Source organism: Uloborus diversus, chromosome 3 (genome assembly GCF_026930045.1).
Source record: "Uloborus diversus isolate 005 chromosome 3, Udiv.v.3.1, whole genome shotgun sequence".
Taxonomy (NCBI): domain Eukaryota; kingdom Metazoa; phylum Arthropoda; class Arachnida; order Araneae; family Uloboridae; genus Uloborus; species Uloborus diversus.
This window is the reverse complement of record NC_072733.1, coordinates 172,291,212-172,312,518: the sequence shown is the minus strand read 5'-3', so window position 1 is coordinate 172,312,518 and position 21,307 is coordinate 172,291,212. Positions and strand designations below refer to the sequence as shown.

At 29.5% G+C, this 21,307-nt stretch overlaps 1 protein-coding gene across 1 annotated transcript in view; it reads left to right on the top strand.

Moving 5' to 3' along the window:
- The window catches only part of LOC129219289 (dentin sialophosphoprotein-like), a 181,085-nt gene extending 163,889 nt beyond the window's left edge, over positions 1-17,196 (top strand). Inside the window, 7 exon segments of the mRNA XM_054853626.1 lie at positions 2,351-2,499; positions 6,888-6,969; positions 8,066-8,202; positions 10,805-10,876; positions 11,023-11,119; positions 12,899-13,226; positions 16,867-17,196. Coding sequence (XP_054709601.1) covers positions 2,351-2,499; positions 6,888-6,969; positions 8,066-8,202; positions 10,805-10,876; positions 11,023-11,119; positions 12,899-13,226; positions 16,867-16,982 — 981 coding nt within the window. The 3' untranslated portion in view covers positions 16,983-17,196.
- The last annotated feature ends 4,111 nt before the right edge of the window (positions 17,197-21,307 follow it).

Here is a 21,307-nt window from a genome sequence, read left to right as displayed (position 1 = left end):
TAAATGGTCCCTGAATATGAAGACTAGTTTATAGTGATGAAAATTTACATCAAGTGAAACAGATTTATTTAAACTGATTTATGATGATAAAAAAATAATATAACAAAGTGACAAAAATAATTAGTAAAATCAGTATTCATAAATTCATTGTCTTACGAAAATACATCTTGTATTTTCCTCTTTCTCTCATCTTGTTTTTGTGAAATAATAAAGTCTGGAGTAAAAAAATTAAAAATATATAAAAAGTAACTAACTGAACTGAGGGATGAAAAAAAAGTTTTAAGTATGTATAAAACTGCGAGGGCCATCCGGAAAGTAGTACCCGTTTCCGCCGCATGAGGCGCTGATGACGCGAGTAGCCGCCGGTGAAGCTCAGACCGCTTCAGTGGCTTGTCTGCCTTCTCTGTTGCAAGTTCTGTGACGCTAGCATTGCCTGTGTTCTTTCTGTGGCCGTTCATATTGTTTAAAAAAATTAAGAACACCGTAGTTATGAAGTGAGGGCTGTGATAAAATTTCTCAACGCAAGAAACGTTCGACCTTGTCTATTGTCTGATGGCTTCATTCTCCTCCATGACAATGCCAGGCCTCATGCAGCGGGGATAACCCAACAACTTCTACAGCAATTCAATTGGGAAATGTTCAACCATCCAGGGGCCCAGACTTGGCCCCTTTAGATTTTCATCTCTTTACAAAACTTAGAGTTTTTGGCCTGAAAAAGATTTGACAGCGATGAAGACCTTAAAGGATGGCGTGACTACATATTTCAATCGACTGGCGGGGGAGGAGTATGATGCTGGAGTACAAAAACTCGTCACACGTTATGACAAATGCTTAAATTTGCTTGGAGATTATGTGGAGAAGTAGTTTAAGGTATGCTCTTTTCGATAAAAATGTTTACATTTGTCAATATTTACTTCTGTGACTTTATTTCACAAATGGGTACTACTTTCCGGATGGCCCTCGTATATTCATATTCATCGAATGCATTCTCCATGGAAATCTTTTCTACCCTTCTCTTGTCTAGTTTTATGCACCAAGTTTGATGTACATATTAGAATGACTATGTTCAAAATAGCACTGAATAATCTTCTTGATGTTGGTTATTTCTTCCTACAATATGAAAATTTCCCCTTTATACCCAATATTGGCAAAGGTAGTTCAGCCGACAAGCGTTACTTTGCGATATTCTCTTGAAAGCCGTCTATAAAATAGCTAGCCTGAAACCGTTTCTTTGATGTCCTATAGAAAATTTAAACACCATTAATGTTGGTAATTGAAAACATTTGTCGCCGAGTAGAATCTTTTTCCAAAATCTCAATTTGAGAGATAAGTCCTCTTAATAAACGAAGGGCACTTGTTTTAGGAGTTACATATTTCATTGTTTTGAACAGATTTGACAGGGAATCTTGATGTAATTTTAGAATTTCACTTATAAGAGATTGGATTTCACATGGTTGTGATCTCATATCTGTTTAACATTAGTTTTACTGTCTGAAAATTCTGGTCGCAAAGGACAAACAAAAGTCCTCTTGTCTGTTCAGCCATATCACAAACCTGTATTTTCTCCCGTTACTGGGAGGCCAGGGACTAGTTGAATAATTTGAACTCTTGATTTTTATTTTGTTCTTGTGTTTGCCTGTTTTGTTTTGTGTTCATTGTTTCGTTTCTTTCATTGATTGCTTAAAAATGTTCCCCTTGTTTTTGTCTCTGTATGGTGTAAGGATAATGTTTGTACTGCTTGCTGCATTGGAAATAAAAAATAAATAAATATATAAATAAATAAAACATGTGTGCGACTCATTCAATCATTAACATTAATTTTTTTTAGCAAGTTTAAAACAAAATTTAATGTTTGCTCTCGATTCCTTTTTTTTTTTATGTCATGAGCACATTATGTCATGAGCACTGTCATTAAAATATGCATAATTTTTTAACCCTCAAATTTACTTCACTCAAGAGAAGAAATACGTAGCTTTCTAGTGCTGAAAACACTTTCTAGATTGTGTTATATGTTCTGTGATTTGTTAAAGTTTGGTTTTTTAGAGCACACTATTTTCTATACTTATCACTGATTTTATTTGGTTCTTTTTGTAAGCTTGAAAGCTGGCATGCATTTACAGAAGAATTTGTTTATGTAGTAAAAAATATTACAAATAAAATGTAATCAGTTGCAGTTCAAGGGGAAAATTCTCAATGTGTGAAATAAGTATATTTGTTTCTAAAGAAATAATGTGCTATCTTTTGTCTGACCTAAGAATATCTTTCCCTGTATTTGTATTTTAGTTCAGAATTGTGGTAACTCTAAAGAAAGAGCCGGTTGAAATTTCATTATTTTGTTTTACTTGTTTAGTATTGCCATTGGGAGGAGGCTGAGGACTCCAAGGGTCAAATTACAAGTCAGAGCTTGATAGACCGCATTAACAGGGACATCAAGTTAGACTGGGACCATTTTAGTTCAGAAATGCATAAGGAATTAAAAGAAGCAACAAATCTGACGAAGTAAGTGCTTTCTATAATTTTAAGTCTTTGTAAAATGTGCTAAATTTGTGGTATTATTCTCTTCCTTAAATGTATGCATAATGTGCATGGCTAGTTTTTCAGCAATGAGTGTTTATGGTTTTCATTTGAAAAGTAAAAGCTATAATGGGTTGCCGGAAATACTGCTATTTGTATTGGAATATTTAAACTTTTTGATGAAAGTTCTTACCAGTATCATTTCTGTGTATGTTGAAACAGTCTCTTATTAATATTGCAGTAGATGAAAATTATATTTGATTCATAGTCATGGGGGAATGAGATACTGTTCAAGGAAATATTATAGAACAATAGAGGTGTTACCTGTAAGGGTCAGTAATGAATAACCTGAATATAATTTTCAAGGCAAGCACAATTACATTCAATGTGTTTATCAAAAAGGATTGATAAATGATGTTGTAGATAATCAGATAATTATACATCTGATACAGTAGAATACAGTGAAACCTGTCTATAACGATACTCTACGGACCGAGAAAAAAATATCGTTATAGACAGATTATTGTCGTAGACAGTTTGAACAAAAAAAATTCAAATTCAAAAAATTAGTTCCACAGCTTTAGATAGAATTTAAAATGATAGTTTTGTGAAGTAAAAGACATGAAACTCTGCATCAAAAAGATTATGAACATCAATTTGTTTTGAAAGAAGTTTACAGAATTTTTTTTATATTTTTTATTTTTATTTATTTACTTTTTTTGCTTACTTTTTGATGCATATTTTAGTTCATCTCACTAACTGCAAGAAAGTCACTGGAAAAAAAAATCGAAAAACATCTAAGAAATTCACAGGAAAAATAATAGAAAAAATCTATTAGTTTTGTTTGCTTACTTTTTGATTCAAATGACATTCACATACACATGAATTTCAGTTCATCTAAAGAGTTCAGATGAATGTCGAAAACATTTGGTACTCCCGCTCCAAAATCCTGAATCGTGTCAATTAGAGAAATTGCCTCTCGAGAATTTTTCAGCCTTGTTTGGAGCTTTAGTTTGGAGGACAGATACCTTCCTCTTCATCATCACTCTGATTATTAGAGAAATTACTTCTTCTAAAATATCTTCATCACTTGCGCTGCTAAAAACCTGCACACCCAGCAAAGATGCGAATTTTCTTCCTTTTTCAGCAACCAATCCGCACATTTTGATTTCTCATCTCATGGAACCATTTTAGAGGTGCTTTGCTAACATCATCGTTTACTGCATCTTTTAACCTTTTTCGTTTGCTACCTAATTTGATTCTTTCCACAGCATCTTCAATATCTTTTTGTTTTTTTCAGAAAAGAAGCTGTTATTGACTGATTAATCTCTTATTTTTTTTGGCAACATCCACTTGTTTGAGCCCTTGATCAGTTTCCAAAATTATTTTTAGCTTGTCTTCAAATGCCAATGACGCCAGGCCATCACTTAATCATGTAAAAAACGATTTGCACTTAAAACATTGTCCTTCCGAATTACATGGAATCTATCAATGTTTCGACACTGAACACTCGGAGAAAATAACCAAAAGAGCTGCACCCATTTCAATCGTAGCTTCTTCCCCCCTCCCCCTCCTTTGACCCCTCAGCTACAAAACGGTAGACTTACATTGGAAGCAATCCGTTCTTTTCTTATCTCACGTCCAGACATTATGGAGTCATTTTTTTGAGACAGTAGAAAATTTCAGGTTCTTCAATGAGCTTTCTAAAGATAAAAAAATATCCTTGTAGACAGGTTTTTTAGAAAATGATTATTGTTGTACATAGGTTTAAAATGCATTGAGTAAATAGAAAATTCGCTGGGACCAAACGGAAATATTGGCATGTGCAGGTTTATCATTATGGACAGTATCATTATACACAGGTTTTAGTGTACCTTTATAATGGCTACCTATACAACGCAGTTCTCTATAAACCTCACAACTTTTCAAAAGTAAACAGTAGGTTTTGAACTTTTAAAAATCCCTTTGTTTTGCCTTGCAAGCATAAAAATTGTTAGGCAAATTAAATTTTGAGACAGTTTTTCATCTTTCCTTCTTAATTCAAAGCTTTAAAATGAAAATTAGTATTAACAGTAAAGAAAATACCAGATGGCTCTTGAAAATGCAGCTGTTATGCAAACCATGAAGCTAGCATGTAGCACAGGATAATTCACTTAGTATTGATTGTGAAAACATATTTATTTGGAAATGATTAATTGTATAGTTAGTGTTTTAATGCTAATTACAGGTAAAACTCATTCTGAAGTTCTAATATATAGATATATTCTAAATATTACTTTCAAAATTTGTGAAATGATCTATATAACGCCAAAACCTGTGTAACGCAAAACCTCTGATCCTAAGGTGTGCGTTATAACAATCTTCTACTGTAATGTCTTTTATTAAAGGGGTATTCTAGTCCAGAAATGTAAAAAACAAATGGATTTTTTTTTCTCCTCATATTTTCAAAGTTGAAACTTTTAAAACTAAGCCTTTAAAACTAAGAGGATTTGCGGAAATTCAAATTATTTTCGCCATTATAGTTAATTTTGTTCAGATAATTTTTTTTTCTCAATATATACCTGGCAAACAGCCATCAAACCATGTATATGTACATTCCCTGTGTACTGTGTATTTCTTCAGTGTTAAATTCAAATTTTGAATATAAAATGGATAAAAAAAATCAAAGAGGAAGAAATTTGCATCTAGATAGACAAAGAAAAAGCCAGCAAACAAGATCAACAGAGTAACAAATGCTCCGAGGTACAAGCTTCCGCAGCTTTAAAAGAAGACAGAACTGCTCTTATGACTGAAAGATCAGCCAAAAATGTAGCTTTTGAGGTATAGGAAGGAACAATTTGTAAGGCAGGGATGACTGTTCAAAAAAATATAAGTATAGCATACCATTAAACCACTCAGACTGCTCGAAATGCAACTGCAAACTTTAAACTCATTTTTCTTGAAACTATTTTTTTCAATATGGTTAACAAGATATCTGAAGTTCTAAAGCACTAATTTATTTGAAATTTGGTACAGACTTTTTATATTCTATCAAAATTGTCTCCACGTAAAGTTTTCTGTATCTTTGTTTTTTACTATTTTAAAAAATTATCAAATTTAAAAAAAGAGCCAAAAATAACCTTTTTTTCTTTTCAAAAAGATGCCATTTAGTGCAATTTTTTTTTCCCAAATGGACTGTCCAGATGATTCCACATCCTTGTTTAATAAGAATCAACCTTAATTTCATGTTTCAGATCACCGTTAGGTTTGGAATCTTTTCAATTAGTCAACACCTTTTTTCTCTGAGTTTCCACTTTAGTGGCCTCTACTAATTTCAATTTTGAATTTTTTCCCCACTATTATACATTTTTATACTTCTCAAGTATCAATAAAAAACTGATGAAAAATTGATACTAAAAATGGTTAGTTTTCTTCATTAAGCCCGCAAAATGCCCTCGAAATCCAGCCTCCAGACTAGAATGCCCCCTTAAGTAGATATTAAATATTACAGGAAAACATGCATTAAAAATAATTAATTTGTTCTGCATTTGTACTTATGTCATCATTTGAGAGGAGTGCTGGTAATTCTACTTTTATGCAAGCACTACAGTTCATATAACTCCTTCCTTCCCAAATTATTCGCTATAGTTTTTTCCATACTTTTAAGCGAAGAAAGAAGAAAAAAAACTTTTATTATAAAACTCTTGTGTGTACTATAACAAAAAACTATAAACAAAAGTGTTTTCTTGATTCTTTTAATTATTCATAAATTTTGTGTTGCCAACTTAAATGGCAATAATTGACAAAACGGTAAACAATTGCTTATGTTTATGAATTCTTTCTTAGATACTTTTTTTTTTTAATGAAATCTATCTCTTCATAACATTTCTACAATTTCTTAAACTGTTTTATGAAATGTTTAAAGTTAATGCTTTATTGGAGAAAGTTCAAAGAAGGGCTACTAAGCTAGTAAGGGGACTTTATGATTTAGATTATGATGCCAGACTTGAAAGAATTAATAGGTATAGCCTTGGGCAAAGGGGAGCCAGGGGTATATCATTCAGTTGTTTAAATTTATCAAAATGAAAGATGTTAATGTGTTACATTTTTGCACAGAAAGCAGGACAAAGGGTCATTGTTTTAAGCTATTCAAATCTCAGGCTAACCTGGAATTTTGTAAAAATTACTACTTGATTAGGGTTGTGGGTATCTTTTTGGAAGAGGCTGTAACTAGCAAAGGGTAGATAGTTTCAAGAGGGCTATTGATTTTCATTATGCAGTGATAAATTGATTAGGACCAGCCTAGCTGGACCCAGAGCCTGCTGCTGGTATTCATATTTGTATTTGTTATAGTTTATTTTATAGTTTATTACATAGCAATGTTTTTTTTTCAGACATAACAGCCAAACTCCAATCATGCCTATGGACTACTATTGGACCGAAGGGCAAAAACAGAGACAGTTGGCTGATAAAGAAGCAAGTGTTGATTTCTTTGTTTCTCTTGACTCTCATTGTTTTTTTGCTTAATGTTTGACTGTTGTGCTTTACTTTATTTACTAGCTGCTTTGCATAGTCTACCTTGAAAATAAAAGTTATGTCAAGTGACGCATATTCAGTAATCAGGCTTCAATTAGAGTAAAAAAAATACTGTAGAATTTCTCATCAAAATAATCATTCTTAAAGAAAAAATGGAATAAAAAATTCGATTAGCTTCTGCTGGCAGTACAAAAAAAAAGATAAAAGATAAATTACGGAATAATAATCAAAAAAAGAAACGTTTACCTCAAAAAAAAAATCACAGTTGAGTAGAAAAAAGTGGCAACCTTCTGAATGGTTTTACTTACCCTAATTGAAAATGAGATTGCGCAAACGATAATTTTCCAATATGAAAATGCTGTTCCGTATAAGGCTTAAAAATGCTTTTATCTTTTCCCCCAGTGATTTTGCAGCCTTGTTTTTTTTTTTTTTTTAATTAGAAGGGAAAAAATTTCAGGGATATTTTTCGCAGGCTTTTGAATGGGACCTGAATCAAGATAGTTAATTATTATTTCGGGTAGAGAGAGCCATTTAATGCCATTTTTTCGGGTCCTAAAATTAAAAGTCGAGAGTTCTTTTTTGGCATTTGATACCCCCCTACGTTCCTTCTCTGGTACCTCCCTGCCAAATTTGATTAGCATGTGGTACATTGGTTCAATGTTACTCTATATTGCATGTACTAGAGCTTAAACATTCTCTTTTGGTCTTTTGACCATATTTAATGAATCCTCCATGGCTGATGAGCTCTGGATTCATACTTTACCTTTTCCTATTTAATAGCTATTTGCAATTTTCCTTTTCATCATCATTATTTTTATATAATTTGTTTAATATTTGGAATTTGGCTTACTTATTTTATATTTACTTGGCTTTTTAGTTTTTCTGCATTTCGCATCTATGGGCTTTTGGTGTGATCTTTTCAATATTTTTCACTTTTATTATATATATATATATATATATATATATATATATATATATATATATATTATTTATATAGATTTATTATCTAATATCCTATTCTCATTAATATTTGCAGAAAGATCCACTGGTTCAAGTTCTTAAGTACTTTGAAGCAACTGTGCTTTTTATTCTTACTAGTCAACAGAGAGAAGAATATTCAAAAGATCCTGATTCAGTGTATCAGTTTTACATGGAAACCTTAAAATTTTCTGCGTAAGTTACTGCAGTTTAAATGTTATAAATATTTAGCATTTTAAACTGAACTTAAGTATTGAAGTACAGTGAAATCCCATTTCAATGAATACCAATACAACAAAATGTCAGTTTCAACGAAATTAGTTTTCAGTCCCAATTTGATTTTCATTACATTGCTTGAATTCTATTTTAATGAAATTCCCATTGCAAGGAACAAAATTTAAGGTCCCTTGATGCTTGTTGTAATGGGATTTCACTGTATTTTTGTAAACTTTTTTTTCTTCAGATTTTGAATTTTCAGCCATTGGTGTGTTCAAATCTATGAAATATTTTTTATCAAAAAATTTCAAGTTTTTTAAGTATGGATGGTTTGAAAAATATATATATATATAATATATATGTATAATAGTTTAATGTAGATGTGTAACCTTCAGAAGTAAACAAATAAGAGTCGATCCTTTTAAACAACTCTGATACATTCAAAAAAATATTGTCATAGACTTGTGCAATTTTTGGAAAAAAGATGACCTCAATTTACAGATAAATCTTAGTTTTCTGTTTCAAAGTTGTTTTTATGTGTAAAATGTTTGTTATTTATTTTATGGTTTCACAGTTATAAGTTAAATATCTCAGAAGATTTCATGGAGACCAAATTAAAATAAAATATTTCTCCATATAAAATTATAAATTGCAAAATTATATACTCGACACAATGTTTGGTCTCAAACATTATAGATAGCACAGAGCTGACTCTATATTAAATAGTTTTAAAAATGGAGCTGTTTTGCATTTGTATGCGTATAACTCCTCCAGCTTTTTAAATTAATTAAAATTAATAGTAAGAACAGGAATGCATTGATTCATATTTGAAAGTAATAAAATACATTTCTCTACACAATATTCTAAAAAAGGAAAAAAACTAAAGTTTTTTGGGAAAGGGGGGGGGGGTAGCTGATATCTTATCTCCTCCCATGATAAATTCAAGATATGCATTATACATAGTTATTAATTTGAGAATTTATTGATCCTTGAATAATGTCTCTGCATACTGCATAAAATCGCTGATAGACTATTTTGTATAAAAACTTATGCAAAACCATTAATCAATACTTTGGCAATAATGTTTAATTTTACGATGTCTTAAATGATATAATTTTCTTATAATTAATGTTACAAAAATTTGTTGTATAGTTAATGATAGCGGGATCCATCTTCTGAGAAAGGATTTTCTTGATTTGTTGTCTTTTTAACTTTCGGACTGCGAGCAAAATTGGTTTAACTTTGCCTTACACAGATTTAGTTACTTCTGAGCAGCTGATACAAAACATGATACTTCACATGCTCAGTTTATAATCTTTTTAATACGCTTTTATTAGCTTCACTTGTATGTTTGTGAGTAACTCTCCTTTGGACTAAGAGCTAGTGGCTTATTACTGTTTGTACATTCCACCACTTTATGAGCGTTCATGGCCAAGTGGTCTAAGGCGCGGATCTTCGCTGACGTCCACCTCCGGGAATCATTGGGTGTGGGTTTTAATCCCATCTACACCAAAATTAAATTTATAATCTTGCAACTCAATTTCCGCCCATTTTTTATGATCGGATTCTTTTAAAATTTGAAATGCAACCTCAGACCGGATGACAATGCAATGTTCTATAATCAAATTAATTTATTAACGATAAGTTATTAGTTTATTCTAATTAATGCGCTTTTATTAGCTTAACTTGTATGTCTGTGGGAATTTTTGTTAGTCCAACTTTCCTTTGAACAAATAGCCAGTGGCTTATTAGAATTTCTTACAACATAGAAATCAGAGCTGCAGAGTGTAACAATGTTTGCACATGAATTGACCAGAAAGCATTCGAAATGTCTGATGCAAATAATGCAATAGAATACTAAGATACTTTCCATTATAAAATCGAACACACGCACAAAAATTTCATTTAAGAGTTACAAGTGTTAGCAATATTTAGTATCTAAATCTTATTTGAAATAAAATAATAGTTTAAAAAATCTAAAAAAACACGCTTTTGTTGCAAAATGAACTAAAAAATAAAAATAAAATAATAGTTTGAAAGATGAAAAAAACACTAGTAGCAAAATGAACTTATCAGTTAAAAATAATCTTTGGATGACAAGTATATAAAGTAAGTGACCAAACACTTAATTTTACTGTAATAGAAAAAAAAGCATGGGGGGGCTGCTTATCAGTTGTCTTAAATTTCTTCCACTTGTCATCCATGAAAAAATGTAAGTAGGCAGCCCCCCTCGCTTTTTTTCTATTACAGTAAAATCAAGTGTTTGGTCAATTACTTTATATACTTGTCTTCCAAAGATTATTTTTAACTAATAAGTTAATTTTGCTACTAAAACGTGCTTTTTTAGTTTTTTAAACTATTTTGTACTAAAAGTGAAGTAAAAATAAATCCCTCCCACCTCTTGAGCCACTTAAAAGAAATTTTGTCTATTCATAAGTTGACATGCAGTTTTACTTCTGATGTACATATTTACTTTTCTATTAGAACTATTTCAGTCTTGTAGAAAAAATGAAGAAAAAAAAAAAAAGTTTGAGCTCTTTAATATTTAATCAGTTTTCTTACATTTTTCTTTCTTTCGCAGCATAATTACTCAAAGTGTTCGAAAACTTCAATCATGTCCTGGAAGTTCAGAGTTCAAGTTGCTTATTCTTTGGTGAGATGTGTAATTTTTTGACTATAATTACTGTATTTGATGGTATTAAATACAAAAAATAAAATTTTAAAAAGTTTTGAAAATGCTCATTTATTATTTTGGGAGGTAATAAAATGAATATTAATGTCTATTTATTTCATTTTTAGTTTGAAATGCCAATCCTTGCTTTATGTAAAATTATATAACTTAAAAATCAAAGAAATCAAGGAAAAGTTGAAAGGAGTGACAGATTTCTTTCATCATGTAAGTATATGATGATATTTCAGTCAAATTAAAAAAATTATGTAAGCATTTGTTAATAATTGTTACAACATAATTTAATTCTATTTTCTAGGTAATTTGTTTTAAAATTTTTGTTTTCCATTTCAGTTTTTTGAACTGTACGTTTTAGCCATGAAATGTAATTTAAAAATATTTTTCGAAGTTAAAGGCTGGTTTCTTTGTGTTTTGTGTATCTGTACACAGTTACTGTTAAAGCTTCCTAATTCAGATTTTTTTAGGACTATAGCAATTTCAAAGCATGGAATTTCATTCCAAATTATGCATGCTGTTAAAGAGACGGATCTTTTCATATATACACACCTGAAAAAACTTGTTTTTACTGATTAATAGACTGTAACTGGGTTTAGCAGCACATTCAAAATGATAGAAATGATTTCTTTAGTGTTTAATGGAATTGATACAAGTAATTTTTAATCTTGAACTGACACAGGATAAAATAATACAAAAAATCTCTAAATGTGTCTGCTTTAATATTGAAAGTCATTAACATAAACAGCATATTTTTGTGTTACTTTAGCTTTTTTCTTACGATACGATGAAATCTCTCCTAATAATTCTGTTGCATCAAATCTTTTAAGAATACATCTAAATTTCCAAGTAAAAATGCAATACATTTCACTCTTTTGTAGACACAGGAATCAACACTGATGTTATTTTTGTTGAATTTTTAACCTCACCCCTTAACCACTTTATCATCTGCAATATTTTAAATTAGATGAAACCTCTAGTACGGCACTGGTACTAGACCTCAGGTGTTCTGGTACCAGCTGCCTCTTTACTCAGCAGCTGTTGACCAGTGCCTGGTAAAACAGCTACTCTTCTCATGCGACTGGTTGTTCCAGAAAAAGATCCATTTGCTACTATGCTAAAATTCAATTAGGTTATAAAATACAAAAAAAAAAAAAAAAAAAGCTTATTGAAAGTCAAAATGAATTTCTTTTAAAGAAAGTTAAATTTTAAAAATATTTCCCCCCCCCCTTAAAAATAGGTAATGCTTCTTTTTGAAAATGCATTATGTAGTTGTATTTGTGCAAAAATAATAAAATATTTTTGGCATGATGCTAATATTGGGAATTTACTATTGTGTTTAAATGCAGCATAAAATACAATCTTCCAGATTTGGCTGTTTTCCCCCCATTTCGCTTTCCCTAGCAGGTTGCATTCTGTTATGCTGTTATTCCTTATTACATTAAGTAGTAAAAAGTATTTAACTTTGTCATTGATTAACAATAAATTTTTCTTTGCAAATGTAACATTTGCTGGTGTTACATGATTTTTCTAATCCTCCCTATTATATTTTTCTATTTTTTCTTCTTGGAAAAAAATCGACTTTTTATGGGTAGATGCATTCTATTCAAGCTTGATTTCATTGTTTTAAAAAGAAAAAATTAACATGCAGCAGACTAATCGTTCATTTTAGTACAACTATTCAACTTTTATTTTTCATTCCTAAAAGTCTTATTCATTTGGGTTTGAACTTTTCTTGAATCAAAATTTTATTTTTACGTAATGGAAAATATTGTATTACTTTTATAATACCTACATTAGACTATCCATTAATGTTGAGGTATGGTTTTTTTATATGAAACTTATTTTGTTAATGTCAAGGAAATGTATTCTCCCTTCTATGAGAGCTTAGTGGCTGAATGTTATTAACTGATAGCACCTAAAATTCTTTGATTATATTTTGTAGTTAAAAAACAGCTACAATTACTTACTAGTTACTTTTTTCTCCTTCAGCACTGTCCCAATATCACAGTAAATTCATTTCGAAATTCCTCTCATCCATCACCTCATCAGTCAAGGTTGACAAATCTCACAAGTGTTCCTTCACCTCATTCACCCACTCCTTCACCTGCAAGCAGTGTGACGTCTCAAACAAGTGGCTACAGCAGCAGTGATATCAATGGTAACCATGCTAGAAGTAATCATCTTTCACAGCTCGTGAATGTTCCTCAGAGCATGTTGGATATGATTTGCCGGCAGCACAACCATTTATATAATCTTCATCTTGGTCATGACTTGTGGGAACAGGCAGATATGTACATGACCCGGAGTAATTTACGAGGTAGCATATTTTTTGATTAACTGGTTTTGAATGTTTAAACTTTTGTGGTCTATAACTTTTCATATGATGACAATTAATTTTCAATAATGATTAATTTGTGTAAATTTAGTGAATATATTTTCAATATTATCAGGACATAGTTTGTAAACAAATTTTATTTCTCATTTGCATACATTTTATTTTTTTCTCTCCTACAGATTAAAAAAAGAAAAAATTTGTTAGTTAGAATTTTTCATCATTTTAGTAGAATGAGTTATTTTCTGTTTGCTTTATCCTTCCCGTTATGTATTTATTTACTCTTTTCTAACAATTTTTCCTGAAAAAAAAAATTGCTTCTGGTAAAGGGAAGAAACGTACAATGCTTATTATTTGCTTTCAAGTCAGTAATATCTCATATACCGTACCTACATTTAATGTGCAGTCCACCCAATTTTAAATATATTAAAAAATATATATACTAAACTCACACACACACACTCCAAAATATTTATGTCTCTAATATTTTATTTCCATTAATGTTTTTGCTATATATTGATTAGTTTAATGTTATATTGGTATGATTTTGTTTATTTTTGACTGAAATTTGTTTTAATATTTGTTTCAAGATAATCTGAATATTTTAGGAATGCAAAAGTAATAGTTAAGGTATTTAACTGTTCCAGGAGAAATACATAAATGTGTGTTATTTTCCATTATTATAAATTTATGCTATCTTCATACTGCTTCCATAATGTTTATTATTTTTTGTTCGTAAATGTTAAAAATTTTTTGCTTCACATGTTATTCCACATTCAATTAGCCATTAAAAGGATATTTTTTAACCTTTAGGCTATCTGTTTTTATGTAATTTGTTAATGTATTGTACATATCAAGAAAGGGAAAACCCCAAAATTATTATTTTGTAAGTGTTAGTTTTTGAATTATTGGTCTTTTAAAATGCAAAAAACGCACTAACTGAGCGACACTTTGATGTTTTCGAATAACTAAAGGAAACACTTTTTGACATATAGAGCTTAATTTCATGTCATTCTCTTTTGTTTTTGTGACCTTTAACTGAGAAAGAACTTGATTACAAAAGTCAAAAAATTGTATTTTTTCACAAAAACTGAAAAATTTTAGCTCAAAAACACCCTTTCAATTTGTTTTCTCAAAATAATATATGTTTGACTGCACTTTCGTTGAATTGGATAATAAGAGGTTGTTGTAGAAATTAATTTTGTACCATCAATTATGTACATTATTTCATTTTGCTGTGATACAAATTAGTTCCTCACACATTCAGTATAAACTGATGTTTGTTATAATTATATCATTGATCAAAAAGATCATTTTCAGGAACTAGTACTAAGAGTGCAGCCTTTTGAGTGCTGAAATATCTCAGGATTCATAAAACTGGGGCATCAGTAGTGTTTTTTTTTAATTTTTTCATTACCACAAAATAGTGAATTTGGTGTACATATGGCTTTCATGAACTGTCTTTAATAGAAAGTCTTTAAAAAGGACCACCAAGTCCATCACATATACTCCTCCTATATGTAGTAGCAAATAATTGTCGTCCTGCCTAAATTCCTAAATATGTTTTATGGAGACATAAATTGTGTGAGAAAACTTTTTCTGCTGTATTAAACTGCCTTTATAAAAGTTTTTCTTTCGTGATATAATTCTACCAACATTTTCTCCATTGAAGAAATTTACAAGTGACAGAATTTTATTCTCAATTCAAGTTTTCAAAAACTTTGAGCTTTGAGGTAACTGACTGAAGTTTGCTCTTGCATTAACTTTGGGATAAAAAAAGTAGGAATTTTACAAAAAAAAAAAAAAAACCCTTAATATGAAGGTTTTGTTAAGTCTTGATTTGCATCACATAAAAAACCCCACAGCCATTGTGTTATGAAATTTGGATTTGAATTGTCAATTGGCATCATTAAAAATAGACTGATGACAGTATTCAAACAAGAACCTCTGAGTTATTATTAAAATACTGTCATTAATCATTAGTTACAGCTACCATTTTAACTTGAAAGAAATGTGAGCTACGTTTTCGACATTCCTCGTTGTATATCAATAGAATTTCAACTAAAATTCACTCCATTCTGAAATTGGACAAAAAAGTAGACAATAGGGTGTTTTATAAATTTTTCGTATCTTTTTAAAAAAATCAATTTTTTTGATTTTTATAATAGTGTTGCATTCATATGGAAGATCATAAAAAGCGGGTAAGATTGACATAAAATTTATCAATCTACTCTAAAATGTGTTGGTTTTACAGCTGTTTCAAGACATAAAAGTGTTGTTAAATTACTGCAATTTTTGGTTAAAAAAAATAAAGGACTGCAAGACCAAAAGTCTATAAAATTTTCGTTTGCCACAATTGTGGTTTATTCTAGCATTGTAGAAAAACTCAGCTATTTCTCAGTTGCTATGTTTGAGACCATTGGTTGATTTGATATGGAATGACCCTGAGGCAAAAATGTTCATATTACAGTCAAACCCCGCTGTAACAAACCCTCAACTTCAGAGATCTCTATAACTGATCATTCAAAAGACAAAATTCCAAAATACTGCAAGATATTTCTATAATGGACATCTTAATTATCATCTTACACGATAGTTCCATTAGTAATTACGACAATAAAGTCTAATATTAGTACTAACTATTTTTTACTCAATAATTGGTAAACTAAAAATTATAGGTTTTTTCGCATGCAGATGATAGAATTATGATTCTTCCAGATAGAGGCAGTCAATCCTGTAACTTACAAAGGGAAAGTTTGATGTAAATTGAGCATTTGCATTCGGAATTTTTGAATTTCCGAATAAAATGAACTTTTTTTTTTACAGAAAAAGCTCTTTGTTTACCTGTAAGTATTCAATAACTGTACTCCACAGGATTAAAAATCAGCAGAAAACACAGGAATGATCTCGTTCTAGTAGAGAACCCTACCAGACCTAAAACCAAATGAAAATTGAGGGAGATTGAAAAAGGATTCGTCCCCTCTTCAGACAAAGAGCGTTTTTAAAGGAACAATAGCTGAGGAATATGGTTTAAGCGGGGGTATTTCGACAAAAAAGGGTTGTTGTAAAGGATTGTGTTTGCTGAGAGAACAATTAATTAGAAAATCTTGAAATTTTAGCAATTTTTGGATCGCTATGGACGATAATTGAGTGCTTTTCTATCGTTACAAGGGTTTGAAATTGCATTAATGACATAGGGTTTCAGTTCGGACCATTTAGAAATTTCGCTATAACCGGGGGATCGTTATATCCCGGGTTCACCATAGCAGAGTTTGACTGTATTAACATTTCTCTTTTAATGTATGATCAGTTCTTGAGCATATTATTATTTTTTGATGATTTTATTGTTACATATAAAAAATAAGATTCTTTTCGCACATGTTCTTCATCCACAGCCAAATTAGACTGAGAAAAAGTATGGATGTGTGTATTCAAATGTTTTCGAAAGCAAAATTGAAGTAAATTTTGCATTTTTATGAAGGGTATAGCAACAGCTATAGCGACAATATTTTTTATATTATCGCTATGGTTGAGATCATAATTTTAAACTAATTCAAATTAGATTTCAATCAAATCTGACTGATTTTTGTTATCTGAAGTAACAGTTTTTTCTTTTTCTTGGCAGAATTTTTCAAGGAAGTTGCTGACCAGTCTGAACCTCTGACTTTGCATAGCAGTATAAAAGAACTTGTAAATTACATTCAAAAGGGATTATCGTTAGTAAAAAAATATCCTCGCTAGCATTCCCATGTTTTTTCATTTTCAAATGTTGGGGACAAAACAACCTGGTTTTAAATGGTTGAAATCTGTTAAATTTAATGATTGTGGCAGTGTTGTTGGTTTTAATGGTGCATCTTATAGATTAGTTCTCTTTCCTATGCCATATTAGTTATACCCCTGCAAAATTATAAATGAAGTATAAGCTTGTGTAATTAAAATTGTAAAACTAAAAGCTGGTTGCAATATATTTAGAGAAATGGTATAAATATGTATGTCTGCTTAATTATATATATATATATATATATATATATATATATATATATATATATATATATATATATATATATATATAAATAACATTCATGTATCTTTATACATCTATCATGTATATATTTTTGTACATAATTTTCAGATACTTATGGAAGTACTTTGTGATCACACTTTTTCCATGTACATGTGTGAATGGATGCCAAGTTTGAATAAATTTTTGCCCAAAGTTTCCAGTGTTTGTTGAAATATGTTGTTGGTAAAATTGCTGATATTTTCCAACTTAGGGCAAAAAGTTATTAAAATTTCATTCTAAAGGGATTTATTTACTTGCATTATCAAACAAAAATAGAACTTTATTTAATGTTAATATAGAATAGTTAAACTTATTGAAAATTGTATCTGCCAAGCAATGTTATTGTGAAATTGTTAAGTTGTAAATTATTTGGTGCATTTGTCAAAAAGTATAAATATTTAAGCATATTTGTTTGAAAAATGCATATAGATTACGTGCATTGTTAATTTTCTCAAAATTGTTATTTCCAAATCAAAGATCATGATTGTCTACATTATTTTAGTTTAATTTTAGTATCATTTCCTTAGTTCATGTAAAAGTATGATTTGCTAAAACAGATAATCTTGGGAGAATTTGTTTTATTCATCTTTCCATCCTTTTCATTATTCAATTATAATTAACTTTTTAAAGTGAGATATGAGAAACGAAAAACATTATTTCTTTAAATAGTTGAACAAAATTTTGTACACCAAAAAAAAAAAAAAAAAAAAAACTAAAATATTTTACTAGATGAAAATTTATATTTTAAAGGAATTTTTTCCCCCTACAACATCTGCAAAACATTTTTTTTTTCAAACAATTGTTTTGATTTTAACTTCTGATTAAAAAAATCTTAAGTTTAAATTTGTTATATCAATATTTATCTATTGATCTTGATACCCTTATCATTTAAATAGTTTTTATTAAGAATGTGATTCCAGTCTTCCGTTTCTCTTTTATATCAATAATTGTGAATGCCTTCCCCTAATCAAAGATTAGCTATGCTAAGTTAACTTTCCTTGTTAATTTTGAGAATTCTAATGGAAGTGCTTTAAGAGAAATCAAAATTAATGTTTCCCTGTATTTTATTTCTTAGTATGTAACATAGGTATATCTTTTTAAAAATTTCTTTGTAATTTATTATTTTTTTACTTCAATGAATTTTTGAAGGTTTTGAAGTAAAACACCTTGTAATTATTGATTTAGAATATCGAAATTTTATTTGTTGCATGAATTTCCCTTTATTCCATGCAATTAAGGGAAAAGAGAGAAATTATTGTTATTTGGGAAAGTTTCCAAACCTTGGGACTGATTGCAATTGTTCTTTGACAGGAAAGCACTTGAATTCCTGTAAAGTGAACATTTTTTTTTATTGTTTTAAAATTTTTAGAGACCTTGGAACAAGAATATTTCTCTTGTTGTCAAATTTTGTACCAATAAATTTTACTAATTTTGTTTTAGTATTTCTGATTTTCAAACCTTAAGTAGCATTGTTTATTAATTGAACCATTCGCAAGCCAAATTGATTAACTCCACTTAAAAAAAAAAACAATTTCAGATTTCAACGTGTTTTACTGATGTGTAGAATGTATTTATATTTGTAAAAAATTCTGCTAGTTAATTTCTAACTATGTGATGATAGTAAATGTTATGGCAAATGCCCAGTTACTTCCATTGATGAAACAGTTTTGTTAATTACTTTCTTTGTGGAGTTGATCTCTTTGACATCAATTTGTGCCTATTGTTGTAAAGAAAAGAAATTACAGACATCTTTGTTTTCTAAGAGTATTGAATATTTATTAATATATTTAATATATTTTATTGGTATATTTTATCGATTGTTTGAAAATTTCTTATTTTAAAACGTATCTCAAAAGTGTTAAAAAATATGCAGCTTCAGTTCCCAGCTACATTTGATTTTTTTTTTTGACTTTACTGTAATACAAAAAAAGCAAACTCTCTTGGAATAAAAAGTTTAATTTCTGAACTTTTTCTGACATTTTATTGTCACCATTATATATTATGTATATGATTCAATTGTTAATCAAGTTTCTTAACTTTAAATGCTAAAGAAACCTTTTTTTAAAAAACGTTTATCATATTGGTAGTGTAGACATTTTTGTAAGAGCAGTAAAATAATTGAAGCAATACGTATACACCCAGTAGCAGATTTTTTTCAGCGGTCTGTGACACAAATTTAAAAAAAAAAAAAAAAAATCTGCAACATAACCGACTTTAGATTAATTGTAAAATCTAAATTGGCATGGAGAAATGTTCCAAAATAAGACACTCATACAAGTACATGTTACCTGTGGATTATATCCCATAAAATACGCTACAAATCTTTATTTGCTGAAAAGTAAGATTATTTCCTTAAAAAGTTTTTTTCCCCCACGAACTATGAAACAGTCAGCAATATTTCTCAAGAATCTGCAACATGTGTTGCAGTGCAGCTCTGTTTCTGCTGCCGGGTGTATGCACATGTGTATACATATATACACACCAGGTATTGATATTAATTTTTCTCTGCATAATTGTTAGCATCAAAATCATAATTTTACTACACATATTTTACACTCCAATTCTTTTTTGAATTTCTATTTTTAATGTAAAAAATGAGTTACGCACTAACTGATACACACTTTCATCTCACATTATGTAGTTATAAACAAAAGTTATTTCAACATTTCTTTAAAAATAACACTTCTGTGTTAAGACATAATTTCTCATGCAAAAGAATGTTTGGTGTTTTTGATGAGATTTTTGGTGCTGATATCCACAGCTATGTCATTTTCATTAAAAAATATTTTTTTAAAAAATAAAATTTTAAGTTTACACTATTGCAAAATATTACATTCATTTTGATCAATACAATCAGTGTAACTTTTAACCAGTATTAGCCTCAAATATGTATCAGTACACCATGATGTTTCTATATCACAACAATGCAATTTTAGCATGACTAAGCTAAGTTTTGCCTTCTTATCCCACTAAGGATACAGCAATTTTTTTATTTGTATGTTTCAAAATCCTACCTTAAAATAATGACTGCAAATAGTCATACAATTGATATATTTCCATAACATGTATTTTTTTAAATTAATGCTGTTACAGAATTGTTTTATATTTTTGAAATTATATTTTTGTTCTTCTAATTATTTAAACTACTGCATATACCGTTTTTATGACCTTGTTACAATCAGTTTGGACTTGGTTACACGTGCTTTGAAAATGCAGTTCTTACTTATAGCCATTTGAATTAACAACTGTTTTAAAAGTTCAAATTTTAGATGTCATTAATAGATTTATACATCCATTTCAAAACAAGGAAGCACTTACTATGTTGCAAATAAAAGCCATTTATTTTTCACATTAATGAGTAACTTTTAAATTTCTGACTTAAAATTTCAATTAGTATTTAAACACTACCTGCCTTCTGCATATTGTTTTTGCTTAAATATATTTTGGTTATTTGATTTTCTAAAGCTCAACTTCTTAATGTAGTATAGATTAATATCTCTGAGTTCCAAATTTTATGCTTTGTTATTGTTAAAAGCAGTAGACATAAACCATTTAAATAATTCTATGGTTATTATTTAGCATTTCTTAGTGCTCAATTTCTTTTTGTTACATTCATCACTTTCTTTTCCTGTGCTGATTTCAATTCTAGAGCTAAAATATGTGTGACTGCAAGTGTGCTTGGTATTGCCTATGTATACACATGGGTGAGTGAGTTTGAGAAATTTTTTGTATACCACAAGTTTAAGGACAATGGGTCTGAGATATTTCATCATATTTTTATGGGAATAAGCATATTGTATTATTGCTTTTCCTGCAGACGTATGATTTCTGATATCATGATAATATTTTTATAGGTATGATATTTTTATGAAAATAGATTAATTTATTATGTAGAAGTTTATCTCTTGGAACACAACTTGGAATGTGAATTAGGACCATCTTTTAAAGTGTCTGTATTAAACTCTCAGTGTGCATTTAAATTGAAAAATGAATTTGTTGGAAA